Source organism: Gouania willdenowi, chromosome 1 (assembly GCF_900634775.1).
Source record: "Gouania willdenowi chromosome 1, fGouWil2.1, whole genome shotgun sequence".
NCBI lineage: Eukaryota > Metazoa > Chordata > Actinopteri > Blenniiformes > Gobiesocidae > Gouania > Gouania willdenowi.
In genome coordinates this window covers 26818408-26837003 of record NC_041044.1, presented here as the reverse complement: position 1 = coordinate 26837003, position 18596 = coordinate 26818408, and the positions used below count along the sequence as shown (strand labels likewise).

Genomic DNA, 18596 nt, shown 5'->3' with positions numbered 1-18596 from the left:
CATATGCACTGTTCTTTGAGCTTCATACCTAGCTTTGATTATATATCAAAGGTGTGAAAAGAGGCGATCACTTCTCGCCTTGATAAGCAAAAAGGTCAGCCTCAGTTTCCAAACAGCAACTTGTTATTGTGATGTAGATTATTTTTAGTTTATCACGATGCGTACGCGACACTACACACGGCAACTAAGGTCACAACGAAACAAGTCCAAACTAGCTGAGCAACTTTCTTTTGAATCCTAAATGTTGTCAAAGTTACGACGACATCAACCAAATAACATTAAGCAAAGAATCAGTTCTGTTATTAGATTGCGGTTAACAATATCAAAACAGAAGAGTAAACTAGGAAAAAAAAAAATTTCTGTTACATAGACAAAAAAAATTGAATGCGAAAAAAAAAACAAAAAACTATCAAACGTGAATAAATCACCTAATGACCAGAATAAAGTGAACTTGAGTAAAATTAAACAGAGTCACTAGCATTAAGCTAAACTAGGATAACGCTGTGGTGCCAGAAAATAATAGTGTGCATCGCTGCATTTGTGCAGACGTGACAACAGGCACCGATATTTCCACTCACTTTCTGACTCAGCAGAAAGACAATTCACTCCAAAGAGCTGCTAACATTGACATGCATCAATAGGACTATTTTTAATAACAACAACAATTTAATACTGTGGTAGGCGTTTTGGTTTAATCCATCCTGAGGATCAGACATAAACAATCAACGTTTCAACTGGCAGTAATTAATAGCAGAATAAATGTTATATCTAAAACAGTGTGCCAAATAAATAACAAAATGTTTAATTGATTTGTCATCTGGAATACACTAATAAGACACTGATTCTTAAAGTTAAATGTAAGTTTAATCTTTGCCTGGTGTTATTAGGTTGATGTAGTCATGACTTATTGAGCCTGAATCGAACCCTGACGTTCAACAAGTTGCTCAGCTGTGCAGAGTCACGTACTGTATATTTAAATTCCCACAACTGTGCATATTGGTGAAGTCTTCTCATGTAGCGATAAGAGCAAAAAAGTGACAGCAAGCAAATGACTAATAAATAGTAATCCTCTGCAAACAAGTGATAGCTAAGAAATCTAATCAAAACTAGGTTGTTCTATATCTGTAGGCAGAGTGCATCTGGTCAGGTTGGACAGATACAGAGCCGTCGTCATAGGGACGACGCCAGCCGACACCTTCAGGATGCCCAGCAGCCTCTCTGCTGCGGCCGCCACGCCCTCAGACGTCTGCAGGAGAGAAGTGAGGCGGGAATTACGCAGAATTCCACGTCGGAGAAGGAACAGACTGTTTGGGATGATCTACACATGGGTACAGCACTATGTTGACTTTAGCACCAGGTCAAAACATATTAATTGAAAAACAGCTGCTATCTGATCCTGTGATGATCTCCCTTCAACAACATTCACGCTATCAGCTCTTGAGTTGTCATCCCCTATAAAAACTGTCTTTGTTCTTTGTCTGTTCTTTTAAAGCAGTGTTTTTTTGAGCCAAGGTACATCTTTTCATTGAAAAAATCCCAAGGCACACCACCTACCAAAAATGTCAAAAAAAAGTAACTTTGTAGCCTATATTAACAATATAAAGTCATTCTTATCAGAGTGTCTTGACTAGGAATCAAATAAACACAATGAAAAAAGTTTTATTTTTAATTTTGTACATTGTTTCTCTTGTGGATTAACTATTTTGAAATTCTGAGAGTTTTAGTCCTGGCGTGATGCTTTGTTTTATCAATAATTATTGTAATTTTTCATACTTGTTCTCTTTTGTCATCATGTATTCTCTCCGTATTTAATACCTTTTATATTCTAGGTTGCCTTTTAAAATGTGGCCAGGGACACCAGATGAAAACTAGCCTCTTTTGGCTAAATCTGACTCATTTACAGTCTGTTTATCAATGTGCGTTGTTTCTTTTAAATAATCAATACATTTAAATTCAGATTATTCTTTCTAATAAAAAGTGCAATTAACAATCTGCATGTTTTTTAATTGGAACCAAATGAACAAAAAAATAATTTTTACACTTATTTTAACAATATGGAGTCACAGTCAATCAAATCCAACTGAATTGAATACAAATATAAAATAAAACATAAAATATGATTAATATACTCTGTTAGATATTGTTTGGTTTTCTATTATGTATATTACATGTATAAATAAATTATTGAGGGATGTCCCGATACAACTTTTTCACTTCCGATATAATACCGATATTGCGGCCTTGAGTATTGGTCGATATCGATCCGATACAATATCAGCAGGAATCATACATACTTTTATTAATTATTTTGTAGAGTGGAATGTTAGAAAAGACTTGATCAAGTGATGTTACTCAAACAGAGAACAATAGTCAACAATTAATTAATATTTACTGTCAGTATATGGTGGGAACAAATGAGGGCGGGGACAAAAACAACAAAAACTTATCGGAGAGCTTATATCGGAGATTTTAGATGAAGTCCAATAAAATCCGATATTTGTTTTCTGGCTGATATCGGGCCAATATCCGATACCAATATCGGATCGGGACACCCCTAATATTATTAGCAGTAAATGCATTTATAATAAATAAATACATAAATCAAAAAATATATTTTTTATAATTTAATTTTGTTCTGTGTTGTTAAACGTTAAAGAGTGATTGTTTTTTAAAAGGTTTTTAAAGCAATTATGTGAAATTGAATAATTTCCCACGACACACCTGACGATCTCTCATGGCACACAAGTGGTTGAAAAACCCTGCCTTAAAGCATGTGTTTTGGAAGCATTTCTTTGCCCTCAGTCATAACCTTCATAAATGATAATGAATACAAACCTGGTGTTCAGCAAACAGCAGAGGGCTGTGTAGCGACGCAGCTAGCTTTCTGACAGCATCCATCCGCTCAGTGGGAACAGCTGCACTGCGAGCTACAAGAAACACAACCACTGTAAAGGTCAGCTGCTCCGACAGGGACAGGAACAAAGCTTTAACAAACACTAGACGACATGACTACTTAAATCAGTCCTACCACTAGTGACCATGAAGCAGACTTTTCCAAGAAAGTATCCTGGGTCCAAGTATTTAAGTGAAGCTTCAGCTGAAATGAAACTGTGATGAGAGAAAAGACACTTTAGAAAAACAACGCACTTTCCCACCTACAGATCTAAAGTAGAATTCATTTATTATTTAGGCATGTCCCAATACAACTTTTTCACTTCCGATATGACACCGATATTGCAGCCTTTCATTATTGGTATTGGCCGATACCGATACGATATCAGCACGAATCGTACATTTTATTACTTATTTTGTAGTGTGGAATGTTAGAAAAGGCTTGATCAAGTGATATTACTCAATCAGAGAAAAATAATAGGTTACTTTGTTGGAGTTTGAACTTGAATCACCTATGGATAGAAGTGCTGGAGCGGAAAATTTTATCGGAGCGCTTATATCGGTGATTTTAGATGCGGTCCGATAAAATCCGATATTCGTTTTCTGGCTGATATCGGACCAATATCCGATATCAATATCAGATGGGGATACCTCGGCTCTAATTGTATTAGTCATCATGAACAGCACAAACAGCTTGTTTGAGTCTGACTATGATAAACCAAGTGCACAGACATGAGACGACTTATTTCGATACAAATTTATCTGGATTTCATTCATATGTTTCTGAAACGAGACAAAGGATGTTTGTCCGTGTTTATCAGCCGTGTTGGGAAAGTTCATTTTCTACATGAAATAGTTCAAAGTTCACCTCACAAATTAAAAAAAAAAAACTGTCTATTTATATGATTGCCGTACGAACAGCCCCTGGTGCTGTTGGTATGTTTACTGAAGTACACGTACGTAGCATTTAGGGTTCTGGTTAGGATTAGTTTATAACCCAATATCGCAACAATTTTTTGGGTTAGGTCTTAGTCACGCGACCTAAACTGACCAATGACTGACCTATCACATGACGTAAACTGGCCAAACAGGAGCACTGCGTATGGATAGAATATCGGTATATTGATACGGCAATCATACGGATAGCCGCTGCCATTTTAAAATGAACTAGTTAAGTTCAAAATTCAAAAATTTTGAAAGTTATCAGTTCCAAAAATGAACTACTTCATAGTGGTTCTTCTATTTTTTTACCTAAATACTGTGAGCTATTCACCTCAGAATCCAGTCATTTCCCCACATTGAACTAAAGCACCTGGCTGGTATGAACTGAAATGGAATTCGACGTGAATAGTTGCCAGGTTTGGAAAAGACGGCACCTTTAGGAGAATCATCCTGTTTTGGTTTTAATAATTTCTCATTAAAAAAAAATCTATTCCAAGGTAAGTTTGTCCTCCTGTTTTTGAGAATATAAAGAAGGGGTTAAAGCTGCAGCTACTACTGTGTGTCGTCTTCAAACCTGCAGGCATTGGGCAACGTTTACACACACACACACAAAAAAAATGTTCCCATAATTTTCCAGCTTGGATCATCACTGACGTTCTTTTAAGTGACCGTACTGAGAGGATGTTTTAATAATGGGGACAGAATCTGAGGTAGTGCTGCCTCAAGCAGTGTGACTCTGTAGTGGCTGGGGTTGCCAGATTGGGTGTTTCCCCTACATAATTAAAACCCGTTTACCATGTGTTTTAGCTGGGTTCTCGTCTGGAAGGCTCAAGTTCATCAGGCAGAAATAAGTTCAACCAAAATATGAAAGAGTTCATTAACGATGGTTCATTGAAGGCGTTCAGACATAACGCTGCCAATCAACTCATCAAATGGAGCTCGAGGCTCTGCTTTTTGCTCATTGTTCCCTTGGAAAAGCTCTTCAGCATTAATCTGGATTTAAAATATTAGATAGAAGACAAACCAACAAGCAAAAGGTCACTTTTTGTGTTTTTTTTACAGAAAAGGCCAGTTTAAAGTGTCTTGGTGGACATCACATGAGCAGATTCTATGTGACATTATTTGAGGGTTACCTCTGCTCTGAAGACAAGTTGATGATAAACACCACGAGGTCTATCCTGGGACGGTCTTTGTCATTCTCCTTGGGCAGAGGGAGACTCTTGGCCAGTCGACTGCAAAAACACAATGTAAGTGTGAATCAGCAGCTAAAATAAAGGGAACAAATAAACCTGGAGAAAAGCAGCAGCAGGACTCTGACTTCTCTAATCCACTGATGTTTTTAACAACTACGTATATCTATTTATTTTATTATTATAATTTTTTTGAACAGTTTGCCTGACTGAAGCAAAGACATTTTGAAAGAACTGAAAAAACAAAAGGTGTGACACAGAGAAGTCTTGAAAAACTAGAGTAGTTACTGTGTCGTGTGTTTTATTTGTCAGCAATCAAAGATAAAAGACGGTGCAATAAGTCACTTAAAAAATAATATATTATTTATTAGATCTTTGAGTGTTTTGATGAATAGTTTCTTGGAACTCAGACTATAAACATGAAATTAATTTGCACGCAGGGCAAAAACCCATTTTGCTGATAAGGAATTAAATTCAGTACTTTATTCACTTTTTTATACACATCTGCTTCTCTCAGAAATCAGAAATTATCAATATATTATAATTAGTAGGGGTGTTGAAAAAAATTGATTCGGCGATAAATTGCGATATTACGTCGCGCGATTCTCGGATCGATTCAAAATGCATCTTAATCAATTTTTTTACATTTTTAAAATTTATAATAATAATAATCTATATCTTTATTTAACCAGGAAAGTCTTTTCCACTACAGGAGACATTGTAACTGCACAAAGAAATGCGCTGAAACCTGGACATGCTGACCAGGTTGTGTTTTTTCAATAAAACGGCTTTTCCAGTTACATCCAGGATGAGTTTATCCAGGATATCAGGATTAGCCTAGCTAAATCCTTTATTTAAATTTCGTGAAATATACCCCCAGGTAGTTGTTTTGCCAAGGCCCCATTATTCCACTTCACACTCTGAACCTAAAGCAAAATTAAACATTAACAAGATGGGGGAATTATTTAATTCGAAATTAAAATCAGAATAAACCAGCCACCTAATTTGGATTTAAGTTTAACGCGGAATAACATTTGCATTCAGAATTAGGTGTTTACAAGGTCAGTTTAAAGAGGATTGGAATTAAAGCTCCCATGTAAACGTGTCCTGTGTAAGAAATGTAATCTTAACATTTTAAATGTTTTTTCTATATAAACAAATCATTTCATTAATCAAATCACATTAAATTAAATTATCAACTTATTTATCAATTTAAAATAAACAATTGCTACTAAATATAAACACCAGCCTGAGCATTAGCAGTGTGTTAGCATTTAGACACACGGAGGACACAAAGCAGTCAATTCCCCATGTTGCTCAGAACTGGGAAGCATAAGAACATCAAACTCCTTCTCTCATGCAACCATATTTTAATGATGTTAAATCAGGTGTTAAATGTGCTGAATTACATTAAATGAGCAGATGGTTTTTGCAGTCAGGCATTTAATGACCACAAAGCTGAAATCAGCAGACTCACACATTCACAGTGATGCTGCTCTCCTCCACCAGCACATCAGCTAAGCTCTGCTGAAGATGCTCCTCGCTCTCCACCAGCTGCAGGAGACACAAGTCAGCACAAACCCCAGTGATCAGGCTTTATCGACCCACACAGCCGTAAAGAAACTATTCATGAAAAGCAAAGGACAACAGAGTCATTGACTGTTGCATTTCTTCTATGAAATGTAAATGTAGCTACAGCAGCTGGAAATGACTTTGCACCAATTGAATTATTCTTGTGTATTTGAAATGTCCATCCCTACAGGAACTAGTATTATTAAATTGATCCCATACATTAGGACATGGGCAACTGGTGGCCCGGGGGCCACATGCGGCCCTTGCTTTAGTTTATTTTAGTATGGACCCCAAAGTGAACACACAAAACCACAACAAAAAAAACCCAAAAAATTATACAAAATTAATTTGACAAAACAACAACAAAACCACACGAAATGACAGCAAACATGCACAAAAATGTCGCCAAATACATAAAATGACAATATATTTACACATTGTCAAAAAAAACACACACAAAATGATCCAAAAATAGAAACAGAGAAATGTACACAAAACAACAACAAAATAACACAAAATGGGAGAAAATTACACAAAAGTAATTTCCAAAATCACTCAAAACAACACAAAAATAACTTAAAAACCCCAAAATAGGCAAGGCAAATTTATTTGTATAGCGCATTTCATACACAAGGCAACTCAATGTGCTTTACATGATAAAACATTCAATTGTTTAAAATCAATAAGAACATTTAAAATCATCAGTAAAATCAATTAAAAATCATTAGTAAAATCAATTAAAATCATCAACAAACACATTACATCAACAACATGACCAAAAATCTCTCTCAATCATACGCAGCAGAGAAAAAAAGTGGCTTTAACTTTGATTTAAAAATGTTCACATTAGATGCTGACTTCAGCTCTGCTGGCAGTTTGTTCCACTTCTTTGCAGCATAACAACTAAAAGCAGCATCACCATGTTTACTGTGAGCTCTGGGCTCCACTATCTGACCTGTGTCCATAGATCTGAGAGACCTGCTGGGTTCATACCTGACTAACATCTCACTGATGTATTCTGGACCAAACCCATTCACAGATTTATACACCAGCAGCAGAACTTTGAAGTCTATTCTGAGGCTGACTGGGAGCCAGTGTAATGACTTTAAAACTGGAGTAATGTGCTCTGACCTCTTTGTTCTGGTTAAGACCCGAGCTGCTGAAAATACCAACTAATATACTCAGCAAAACAACTAAAATGCACAAAATGAGTGAAGAATACACAAAATAACACCAATAAAACATGTTATTTCCTTAATGCTCAGATTGGTCATTATTTCAAATGCTGACATAAATGTTGATAATGTGGCCCTCAGATCATATTATCACATCTTTATTGGCCACACTGTCATAACATTTGCCCAGCTCTGCCATACATACATATTCATTCTTTTGAAGCGAAAAAACACTTATTCTGTGAGAAATAGAAGAAAACATCTAAAAAGCAGCAGGATTTGTTCACCGCAGTGCACACCATCAATGATCACAAGTCACATATGTTAGTATCTCTCTGTAGCTACGGTGTCATAGAGACACAGAGGCATGATTTAGGCTTTAATTCCATGGCAACATATAAAATATGAACTAAAATTAGGTTGTAGGCAGGGGGGGTCAATGTATACATCAGTATCGGTTAATATCGGAAATGAAGGGGTTGGACAATTTCAGGATATCGACAAAAAGCTAATATCGAGCATCTCTATTAAATAAGATTTTCACACGGGTTTTTAACGCTAAAGCGACAAGTATAACGTAAATTTGTCATTTATGTATGCTGCAGGCATTGGACAACATTGAGACATAGCAGAAGTTGAATATCATTCAGTAGAGGTTGTAGCTTAGAGGATTTCATTGTATTTGCTAGTGTAAAGTGTCTCCTTAGTGAATGTTGACGCTCCATTGATAACTTCACATTGGAACATTAAAACTTCCAGACTCACCAGAATGCTCGCAGTGTTTATGTTAGGTAGTTTACTGAACGGCTTCAGCAACGACATCCTTTAAATACGTTTAAAAATGTTTCATAAACAGACAGACGACCACCCTCTGAAATCCCGCGCTTCTTTGACTTCCTCTGTGCGTCTGACGTCATCACGTCCATCCGTCTCCCATGCCTTTTTGCAATGCTCTTTACTACCATCTAGAGGTGAGCAGAACTACTGCAAAAAACTGCAGTTTAATATATATATATATATTTAATTCATTATTTTTTTTATGAAAACACGTCTCTTTTTCTAGGAAATAGTTTTTAAGCTCAACTTAAAACATCAGGCAATACATTGTTGATGCTACAGTTAAAAATGGACCTCCAATAAAGTGAGTATTGGCAAAACCAGTTGTCATTTCTATGTCGTCTGCAGCTTTTGGGTGAGTAACTTGTAAGAGAACAAACTAATGTTCAATTTGCTTTTTTCCACAATCTTCAGTTAACCAAAATGTTGTTCAACGCAAGAGATTTGTCAAGAAACTTAGGCTGAAGCGTAGAAAACAAGTTGAAATGGGCCATTTTCTTACTGACAATCCATCTGAATCAGGACTTAACCCACTACTTCCCAAGTCCTGGAACTGATTAAACAGCACAGTCAGTCTGAGTAAAAGATCCTTCCAGCAAGACTACAACTGATGCATAGAAATCAAAATACCTGCACCATGAGATATTACAAGAATTAAATACAATTTGAACACTGTAGTATGAGACCAGAGACAAACAGCTGCATGTATGTAATGAACTGTGTTGGTGCATGAAAATATTTTTCTGATCATTTGATATACATTTTAGAAATAGAAAATGAACACTTTAAATGGAAGCAGAACATTTTATTCATTTAAAGACAGCACAGCGACAAACTTCCCACCATATACGTCTTCCTGCTGGAGCAGCAGCCGGCAAAACTTAATCACCAGTATCAGGATCTTTATCGCAAATTTAACTGCAACACATTTGTAATCAGATTTTGAGATGAATCCAGTCATTGACAGCTAGTACGATTTTTAAAGCAAGTTGTTCCACACTGATAACCGGTGTAAATAATAAAAAACAAGAGTACATCCCTCTTTGGACTGAAGAGATAAAGGATAAAAATATCCATGCTCAGAAAACAATATAAAAGCAGAGTCCATGTTGTGTTGCTCTGGCATCATTCACTCATTGTAATGAAAAACTGCACATGAAGGGGAAATAAATGTCATTTAAAAAACGAGACCATGCTGCTCTCAGTAAGTTGTAGAATCGCATAATTGCACAAAAGTTTGTATGCATGATTTTGACCATCACCGCTGTAGCTCTTCACCTTCACACCGCTCGCCCCGTTGAATGTACACATCCTGCTTCAAAAAGAAAAACCTCACACATACACACACTCTTACATCTCCATGCTCATTCTCTAAACCAAATACATCAAAATCAGAGACTTTGGAGGTTCTTCTTGTTCATATCTCCCCAGACTCTCGCTCCTCAGAGCTGGAGCGCTGGTCCCGCTCCAACGACTGAGATTTGCATTGCTCCAGGACCTGGACTCTGGACATGTCGGGGGACGTGGACTTCTCCTTGTCCTCCCACTCGCCACTCTCAGCCCTGTTGTTACGAAGTTCCTCTGCTGCACCTCCTGCCCATCTCTCCTGGGAGGGCGAGTGCTCCCTGTCGCGGGTGTGAGATGATCGATCTCTAGAGGATCTGAAGGAAAAAAAACATTGCAGATTACAAAACAAATCTGTTTTAGAATGTTTCACTTTGCTCAGGAGGATTAACGGCCAAGAGTGAGTGTTCATACTTATACAATTTCAGACCACCATGGTTAAAAGTAGAGGTCGACCGATATGGGATTTTCAAAGGCCGATGCCAATACCGATTAAAAAAAAAAAATTCATCCAATATCTAAAGCTTATTTTGGAAGCCGATATACTGTGATTATGAAAGACAATTGAAACACTTATGATATAAATGTATATATTAGAAATTAAATACATATATTAACATTTATTGAACTTTAAATATACCCATACACAACCAAATAAAACAAAAACCCTTATCCTATTAAAGATATACTAGGATAATTGATCAAGCACCATTATTATATTTTTATCCTATTATATCGGCTTTTTATTTGTAAGCCTATTGAATATAGAACATATATTCTACCTCTCCCATGAACATGCTATTATTATTCCTTTTTTTTTTATTGTATATTCCTATCTCCGAATGGATGTTTATGTTCTTTCTTTTTTCATTTAATGGCTACTCTACAGTGCTAAATAAAAAACAAAAATAAATGAAAAAAAATCTACCGATGGCCGATATTTTAAAAAGTCCAAATATCGGCTCGATATACTGTATATCGGTCGACCTCTAGTTAAAAGCAGCAAATGTTCACGATAAATTTAATTGTATTCATCTGACAAAAGTTAGGAAGTTAAGAGTTTGCAAATAAATTTTATTAAATCATCCTAAATCAGCAACAAACATCTGTTTAAAAAATGTGATAGAGTTGCTATGAGTAGAGTATGTCTACAATCGTGTGTAAAACTCCTGTAGTGAATAAAACGCAGACCTCTTCCTTTTGTGTCGGTGAGAGTGTGAGCGTGAGCGATGTCCGTCCTTATGTCTGTGCTTTCTGTCTCTGTCGCGCTCCCGTTCGCCTCCTTCTTCTCTGGAACGAGAGGAGCGATGGCGTCGTGAACGATGTGAAGACGAACTACCGCCATCTCTGAAAGAAGAGGTTTAGGAGGACAAAAGTTCATTATGATGTTTGTCAATGCTTAATTCCTTTAAACTCACATATAAATCCAGAACCTAAAAGGAATATATTGTATACATTAAAAATAACTGCCATCAATATTATATAAACACCTCACATACATAAACATATAAAGTGTATTTTATTAGGTTTGTATGAAGTAGACATACCTGTATCGGTCTCCACTTCTCGATCTTGACCTTAAACAGAAACACATATAAATATATATATATAAATATAAGCCACCGCAGTTGGTAAAAAACTAGAAATGTTTTTTTCTTTGTTAGAAAACAATAAAAATGTGCCTCGTTTACCTCCTTCGTTCCCGCTCTCGCTCTCTCTCCCATTCTCTCTCACGTTCTCGCTCCCTTTCCCGTTCTCGGTCCACCTCCCACTGTCGCTCTCTCTCATCATCTTTTTCACGTTCTTCTCGTCGTTTTGTTCGCATTTTTTCTTGTTTCTCTACAACAGCTTTCTACATTCAGAATACAAATAGAACTTCAATTAGTGCAGCTCACACAGTAATATCTCCCTTTTCTATTATTATTTTCTGAAAAGTTTAGGGGACACACATTATATACACTTTTATATATTGTAAAGTTTCAAGAAAAGCGTCAAAATGCCATAAGAAGAAATGGGTTGGGGAGACAAAACGTTTCCAAAACATTGAGTATGGAATTTATTGAAAACAAAATGAAATAGGCTGATCAGCTGATCAAAAGTTTCTGATCATAACTAAAAGAACAAAAAAAAAAACGAAGTCTCCTCTTAAAAGAGAAATAAAAGGACACAGTAAGTAGAAGCTCCAGCATTCTTGTAGATCAATTCAAATAAAAATGTTTGGGCTGCTTGATGCGAGTGCTTACAGGAGGCTCATGGGAATGCTGCTCCAATTGCTGATGATGGTTTCACAAAGAGCTTCTACTGTATTGAACTGATGTTAATTTTACGAGCTTCCTTTCTCATCAACAATCCCCAAATGCAATGGGACTTAGATCAGGGATGCAGGAGGGTCCTGAAGATTGACGTTATTCTCCTGGAAGAAGTCATTTTCTGAACCCTATCCTCCCAGATGTCATCTAATGCCTTAGGTTGAAGATCATCCTGTTTATTAACGGACAATCAGGGCCTCCAGCTCAGCAAGAGTTAAGTTATTTTAGGGTGTACCACTTTATTTTTTTGTTGCCCAACTGTCATAAATTACTATGTCCAGCCTCAGCAGCAATAATGCGTTACTTCTACAGCTCAACAATGCTACCACGTTTAAAGTCAACACATTTTGTTTTTAAGCTTTAGCCTTGAGAATACAGGAGAAAAAATGAAGTACAAATATTTGCAAAATGCATAATCTTGGTATTTTTTTCAACTGGTCTTAAAATTTTGATCAGGAGTGTGACCCAAAAAATCTAAATGTTACTTGTGAGTGTATTGGGCAGAAGGGCCATTGATTGCAGCCAAACCGAGTCCTGATGACTGACTTGAAAAAAATTGTATTATAAACCTGTAGCTGAAAAGTTTGTAGAGATCGCTCATTTTTTTCCATTAATATGTTAAACTAAACAACATTGACTCAACACTGCAGCTGATACTAAAGCCATGAAATAGTTTTAAATTAAAGAAAAACAAAATACCATAAAAAAATGTGCCTGTGCAGTATCAAAAAGTCGGAGCTTCCTTACCCTGAGCTTTTCAAGTTTCTCGCGGATCTCAATGAAACCAATATGCAGTTTGCCCCCAAAGTGGTCAGCGAGACGTCGATCATTGTCATGGAGACCCAAATAAGCAGAGCAGACTTCACACACTCGCAGTTTTTGTTGCTGAAAGCTGGAGGCAGGCATCGAGTTCCTGTACACGTCCTGTAAGAATGATGAAAGGTTTGAGGTACAGTGAACAAGAGTACACGTTCAAATTGGTTGATTTGATGAATAAACAAAGTATACTGGCAAAAAAAAAAAAAAAGATGACTGTGCATCAATTTATTAACCCCATCAGAAGAGATCTTAATTGTTCATCACACAATATACAACAATATTCAGTGCAGTACTTCTCAGCAGCTGGTTAGACCCTACCTCTGCTTCTTTCTTTAAGATGCGTGTTTTCTCCACCATCTCCAGTAACTGCTGAGCTTCGTCTACGTTTCCCTCGCTTCCCAACTGCTCAGCCCGGGCCAGCAGCTTCCCAATCTCTTCGTTCAGCTCATGCACACGTTCAGCCTTTCATACCAGAGAACACAAGGACATAGAAATTAGATTATGGACATAAAAGAATAGGGAACATTTTTGAATTTCCCCATTCCATGAAGTGCTATGGAGTTTAAAAGCATTCATGAAAACTGATTCTGGTTTAAAACAGCGACTTTCACCTTTGCATCCACTTCAGCGCTGATCTCATCCTGTGTCTCAGCTAGTCTCTTCTTGGCCAGCTCGGTTCTGCGATCACAGTCAGCAATGAAAGACTGAAGGTGTTCAGCAGCCTATCAGAAAAAAAAATGTATCACATTTTAAGTAGGTCTCATTTCTTTACTAGATGTAACTTTAACTAACTAAAGTAGTATACAAGTGCAAACCATAAAACAGCTCTTAAGTGTGGCTGTTACAGACTTACTCAATAAACCTGCAGTCAATATAGAGCATGTGAATAAAGTTGACATCTTATACCCTTTAAACACCGTCTTATTCCATTACAAACATCCTGCTGATATCCTGTAATAAAAGAGCCAAATGATATGCAGTTTGTTCAAAATGCATCTGAAGCTCACAAAAGTTTCATTTCTAGAGAAGTTAACTTTGAAAATGGTTCCCCTTAATGTGCAGATGAATCTCAGCATCAGTTGCAGATAGAGATTTCACTTGAATGATTCATTCAGCCTCAGCAATATGACCTAGAAGAAGAATACCGACTCCTGTCTCCTTCGTAATAAGGCAGAGCGCCCCGCAGCTGCTTGATTCCTTCTAATCTGGCAACACAGATACTCCACAGACGCTTCACGACAAAGTCGCAAGCTGAATAAGATGCTCAAGGGCAGACCGGAAATGTGTGAAAAGCAACAGTAAAACTCAAAATATAACATTAATAACAAATATAATATTGTAATTATTGTGAATAGACAGAAACAGAAATAAACTGCTGCCTTTGTATGACCAAAGCAGGAGAAATACTGCATAACATTCACTTGTGCGTTGTGTTGTAATGCAGTTCAATGGGAAGCTGCTTTGTCATCTTTTTCCAGCTCAGCAAACCCTTGATGTTTTTAAAAACAATGAGTTACTTCTAAATAGCTTCAATAGCAAATCATTATAGGAATGCAAATACCACAAGAATCAAAGGTGTAAATTATAATGCATTCACATGTGTGTGTGCAACTCACATCAAGTTCAAAGAAGTATTCTTGTTCCTTTGATGCGATCTCAAAATCAGCCCTGAGAGCCAAGTCGTGGACTTTGATGCAATCTCCCAGGTCCATCCTCTGCAATGAAAATTAAAGGGTAACAATGACATTTCAATTTATGGAAAATCATACACAAGGTATGTTACCATATCATTCTGCATTTTCACTTTGAAATTTAGACCTTTGGCAGAACAAATTTAAGAAAAAAGTAATTAACGAAGTGTTTTGTGAGCAGTTGAGTCAGTCCAAAGTGTTTTACACTTTTCAGCAACAGTAATACACTCAACACAGCAGCTATTAAAGGAGCTAATCTGTGACTGGGGGACGTTATAGAGTTCAGAGTCTTGCCCATAGGCATTCTGATTAGCGCTGCAACAATTAAATTTGAGTCAACTCTTTTTTTGTAGAGATGGAAAGGAAGAGCTCTGTGTGCATGTATGCGCAATAAGTCTGTGTGAATGTCGTCATGTTTATGCCTCCGTCCATCCAAGTCTTTTAAGGCTCTTATTAAATAAATATCGGCTCTAGTCCAGATGGCCATCGTTGACTATAGTAAGATGTGCTTTCTTTTCCTTCTTTCATTCTTTTTTGATGATGTGGGCATAGGCTAGTTTTAATTCAATCCATGTTTAAAAAAATGTGTCATGCCTTAATTTTTGTTTTCTTTTTCCATACACGTACCTGTTTAAAGGATGAAGGTATACTGCCTTATATTGCACTTTAAATTGTTTTTATATAAATCAAAATGTTATTTAAGCATTGGATAGACACCTCAAGTAAATGTTGTTTGTATTTAATGAGTAGAAAAATGTTGCACTAAGTGTTCTACAAAATAAATGGAGAGCAAATTTATTTGTCCGGTCTTTTTCTTTTTTTTCTTCTGCTGATCCAAAAAATGATCCAATCCGTGACTCAAAACCGTGAGTTTTTTGATCCGTTGCACCACTAATAGTTACCAAGGATTATTTACTGAACTTATAAACAAGAATACTACTAATAATTTGCTGTCGACAGCTGAAGTGACTCATCATCAGTGGGCAGAAACATCCCACAGACCTTTAAAAATACCCCATGCCTTTTACTAATTCCAGGGGCTTTATATTTGAATAACTAATCAGTGAACACAAGGACATCTGTGGGGATAGTGTGTATTTGTGAAAAGCAGAAAAAAAAAACAATAAAAAAGGAACATGTGTGATCTTAAAAGAGGGAACAGAGATACTCACAGTGCCTGACAAAATGTCATGAGGACAAGAATCCAAAAGGTGACTTTTACAGACTCGTTCATCTGTGAATTTGATTCTCTGTCGCATGGTGTCCCCTTAAAGTAATAGAAAAATAAAAACATTAGCAACATTATTAAAAACAGAGCTTTTTAAAATAGCATCACTTAGAAATATATTGCTGGTTGATCAATATACCCATTGTTGGTTTATAAAGGACATCACAGTAATAGGTGTGTAATTGATAAACAATGTGCAATAAATGACACACCTATTGAGCACTGTGGTTATGTTAATTTAGGAGCTTATTAGGCCTTAATTTAAATAATATCTATTTAAAAGGTGAAATCATTAATGAAATATGATCAAAAAGCATAAAGATTGTAAAACGTGCATTTGCTCCTTTATGATTATTCAAATAAAAAGGTTTAAGTTGTGTACATGCATACCTAAAGTCTCCTCTAGCTGTCTCCATTTACCACAAATAGTTCTTAATAACACTTATTAGAACAAACTCAACAAAGTAAGAAGTGGGGCTTTTTCCCCTGAATATTGACTATGACCATTATTTAGAAATGTGTACTGAAGAGTCTTGCTGGAAACACAGTTTAAAAAAGTTAGAGTGTTGCAGTAAAAGTTTGAAACAGCTGGAAGTAAATATACCTTTAATACAAATTATAATCTAACACATTGGGGGATAATAGCATGGTTGGCTTTAGATTTCACGTGTTATGATTTTTTTTATTTATTAACAAGATTGTTACTGACACGTAATATTATTTAGCCCACAATAGATGATGATACTTCCACCAACATGTTGTAGTATGTGTACATGTGCTGCCAGATTAGCACGAAGTTAGCTCCTCTGCTAAATAATAAATACGAGCTACTAATATACACGGTGGCAAAAATAAAAGCACAATGGCCCAAAATAACGTTGTGTTCAATGTAACAGGTGTGTTTTGTGTCAAAATATCCCAAACACAATAAGTTAGCCCGGCTAGCTAATGTATCCTCATGCCAGCTAGCTTGATATTGAAGCACGCCTCACTCAGTGCCAGGTTAGCTTTGCGGCTAATGTTAGCATAAATATCAAACCCAGCTCATTACGTCAGCGGTCAAAGAGAGACACACACACAAAGAGAGACAGAGTCACACTACCCAGGCTTACCGTCCCTGCTGGTGCCCATAAGCTGGTCCAGCATCGCTCTCATCTGGGCCTGGGCCGACATGTTGCTGTGCAGCTAACCGCCGTGTGTCACTTCTTCTTCTTCCTCCTCCTCAGGCTCAGGTTCCCTCCAACAACCTCACCAAAAACCTTATTCACACCGGCGGGTACGCCCCGGTGCCCCCCGCAGATACGGAACGCTGTTCGTGGGTGAAGTTAGCGGGCCTTTCTGCGCTTAAACCAGGTTCAGTGGCACAGCGTGACCGTGTGGCCTCGGGCGGGCGAAGCAAGTGCACCGCGAGTTTGAATCGTGCTGGATTCCTGCCGCTTTACCACAATGGCGACTAAACATAGGCAGGTTCTCTTTGGTAAACTGAGACAGAAACACAATCTGTCACAGCTTCTGCCGCTACAATGTACCTGAACGCATTTCTAACCAACAAGGTACAAACTTATCAAGTTTCGCCTTTCACGCCTTCTCTTCCGTCTTCTCGGTTCGCCTACGTGCGCGCTCCCGCTATGCACGCGTGTGCACCGCACTAGACAAAGCAGGGTTCTCTGTCTGTGTGTTTCTCAACCACGGTTCGCGTACCCAAGATTGTACATGAGCATAACACTGCGTGGAAACTTTTTAAAATTATATTTCAATTTAAATTACGTTTCCTAGTTCCTCTAGAGTAGGGGTTCTCAACTGATCTCACCCTGGGACCCACATTTTGCCATGTTCATTAAATCGCGACCCACTTTTTTTTAGAATTCAACCAACCAATATTTAGTATTTCAAAAACATAAACATAAATCTATATATTTTCCTGCGCAACATTCACGTCAAAATAAAAGTTTCTTTCAAAATAAAAGACAAGTCCAACATGAGAGACATTAAGTATGTATTTTTGACCAGCTGTCCGTGACCCACCCAGTACAGGTCCGCGACCCACTTTTGGGTCCCGACCCACCAGTTGAGAATTGCTGCTCTAGAGTAGTAGCTCTCAAACTTTCTCTTTTGCGCCCCCTTTGAGGAATGAAAAAATAATAATTAAAAACTCATGAATCATTAAAAAAGTGCAATCACGTCAATGTTCTGTTTTTTTGTTTTTGCTGACATTGTCCAATGTAAAATTGAAAGTGTCTATTTGTACGGTTCGCGTACGGACAACCCCCGGTTCAATTAGTACGGTTACCGAGGTACAAGTACATAGCGTCTTAGGGTTAGGGTTTCATTTATTCAAACAACTTTTTTAATGAGAAATAACTTATAAGGACACATGAAAAAAATCAGTAAACGCTTTGATGCTTTCCTCATGAGAGAACTGTAGGGAGACATCAAAGCAATCACTAGACGCTTTGATGCTACTGGTGGTAGGCAGGAAAATATTAGGAGATCTAATTTCCTCAAAAGAAGCTGGCTGAATAAATGAAATCTTACATATTAGTTTTGTCTTATTTGCATTTGCAGGTAGGCCAACATTATGAATAGTATGTAGAATA

At 37.1% G+C, this 18596-nt stretch overlaps 2 protein-coding genes across 2 annotated transcripts; both read right to left on the bottom strand.

The window, feature by feature from the left end:
* Positions 1-440: 440 nt before the first annotated feature.
* Positions 441-8798, bottom strand: pane1 (proliferation associated nuclear element). The gene is made up of 6 exons (XM_028458370.1): positions 8537-8798; positions 6502-6578; positions 4968-5066; positions 3029-3108; positions 2836-2927; positions 441-1246 (listed from the first exon to the last, which is right to left on the bottom strand). Exons 1-6 carry the CDS (start codon positions 8591-8593, stop codon positions 1097-1099), a joined length of 555 nt encoding a protein of 184 aa, XP_028314171.1. The 5' UTR covers positions 8594-8798; the 3' UTR covers positions 441-1096.
* Positions 8799-9392: 594 nt separating this feature from the next.
* On the bottom strand, positions 9393-17624 carry LOC114469762 (putative RNA-binding protein Luc7-like 1). The gene is made up of 10 exons (XM_028457564.1): positions 17112-17624; positions 15944-16038; positions 14697-14795; positions 13692-13802; positions 13399-13542; positions 13009-13185; positions 11644-11804; positions 11500-11529; positions 11144-11299; positions 9393-10269 (listed from the first exon to the last, which is right to left on the bottom strand). The coding sequence occupies exons 1-10, from the start codon at positions 17170-17172 to the stop codon at positions 10026-10028; spliced, it is 1278 nt and encodes a 425-aa protein (XP_028313365.1). The 5' UTR covers positions 17173-17624; the 3' UTR covers positions 9393-10025.
* Positions 17625-18596: the final 972 nt, after the last annotated feature.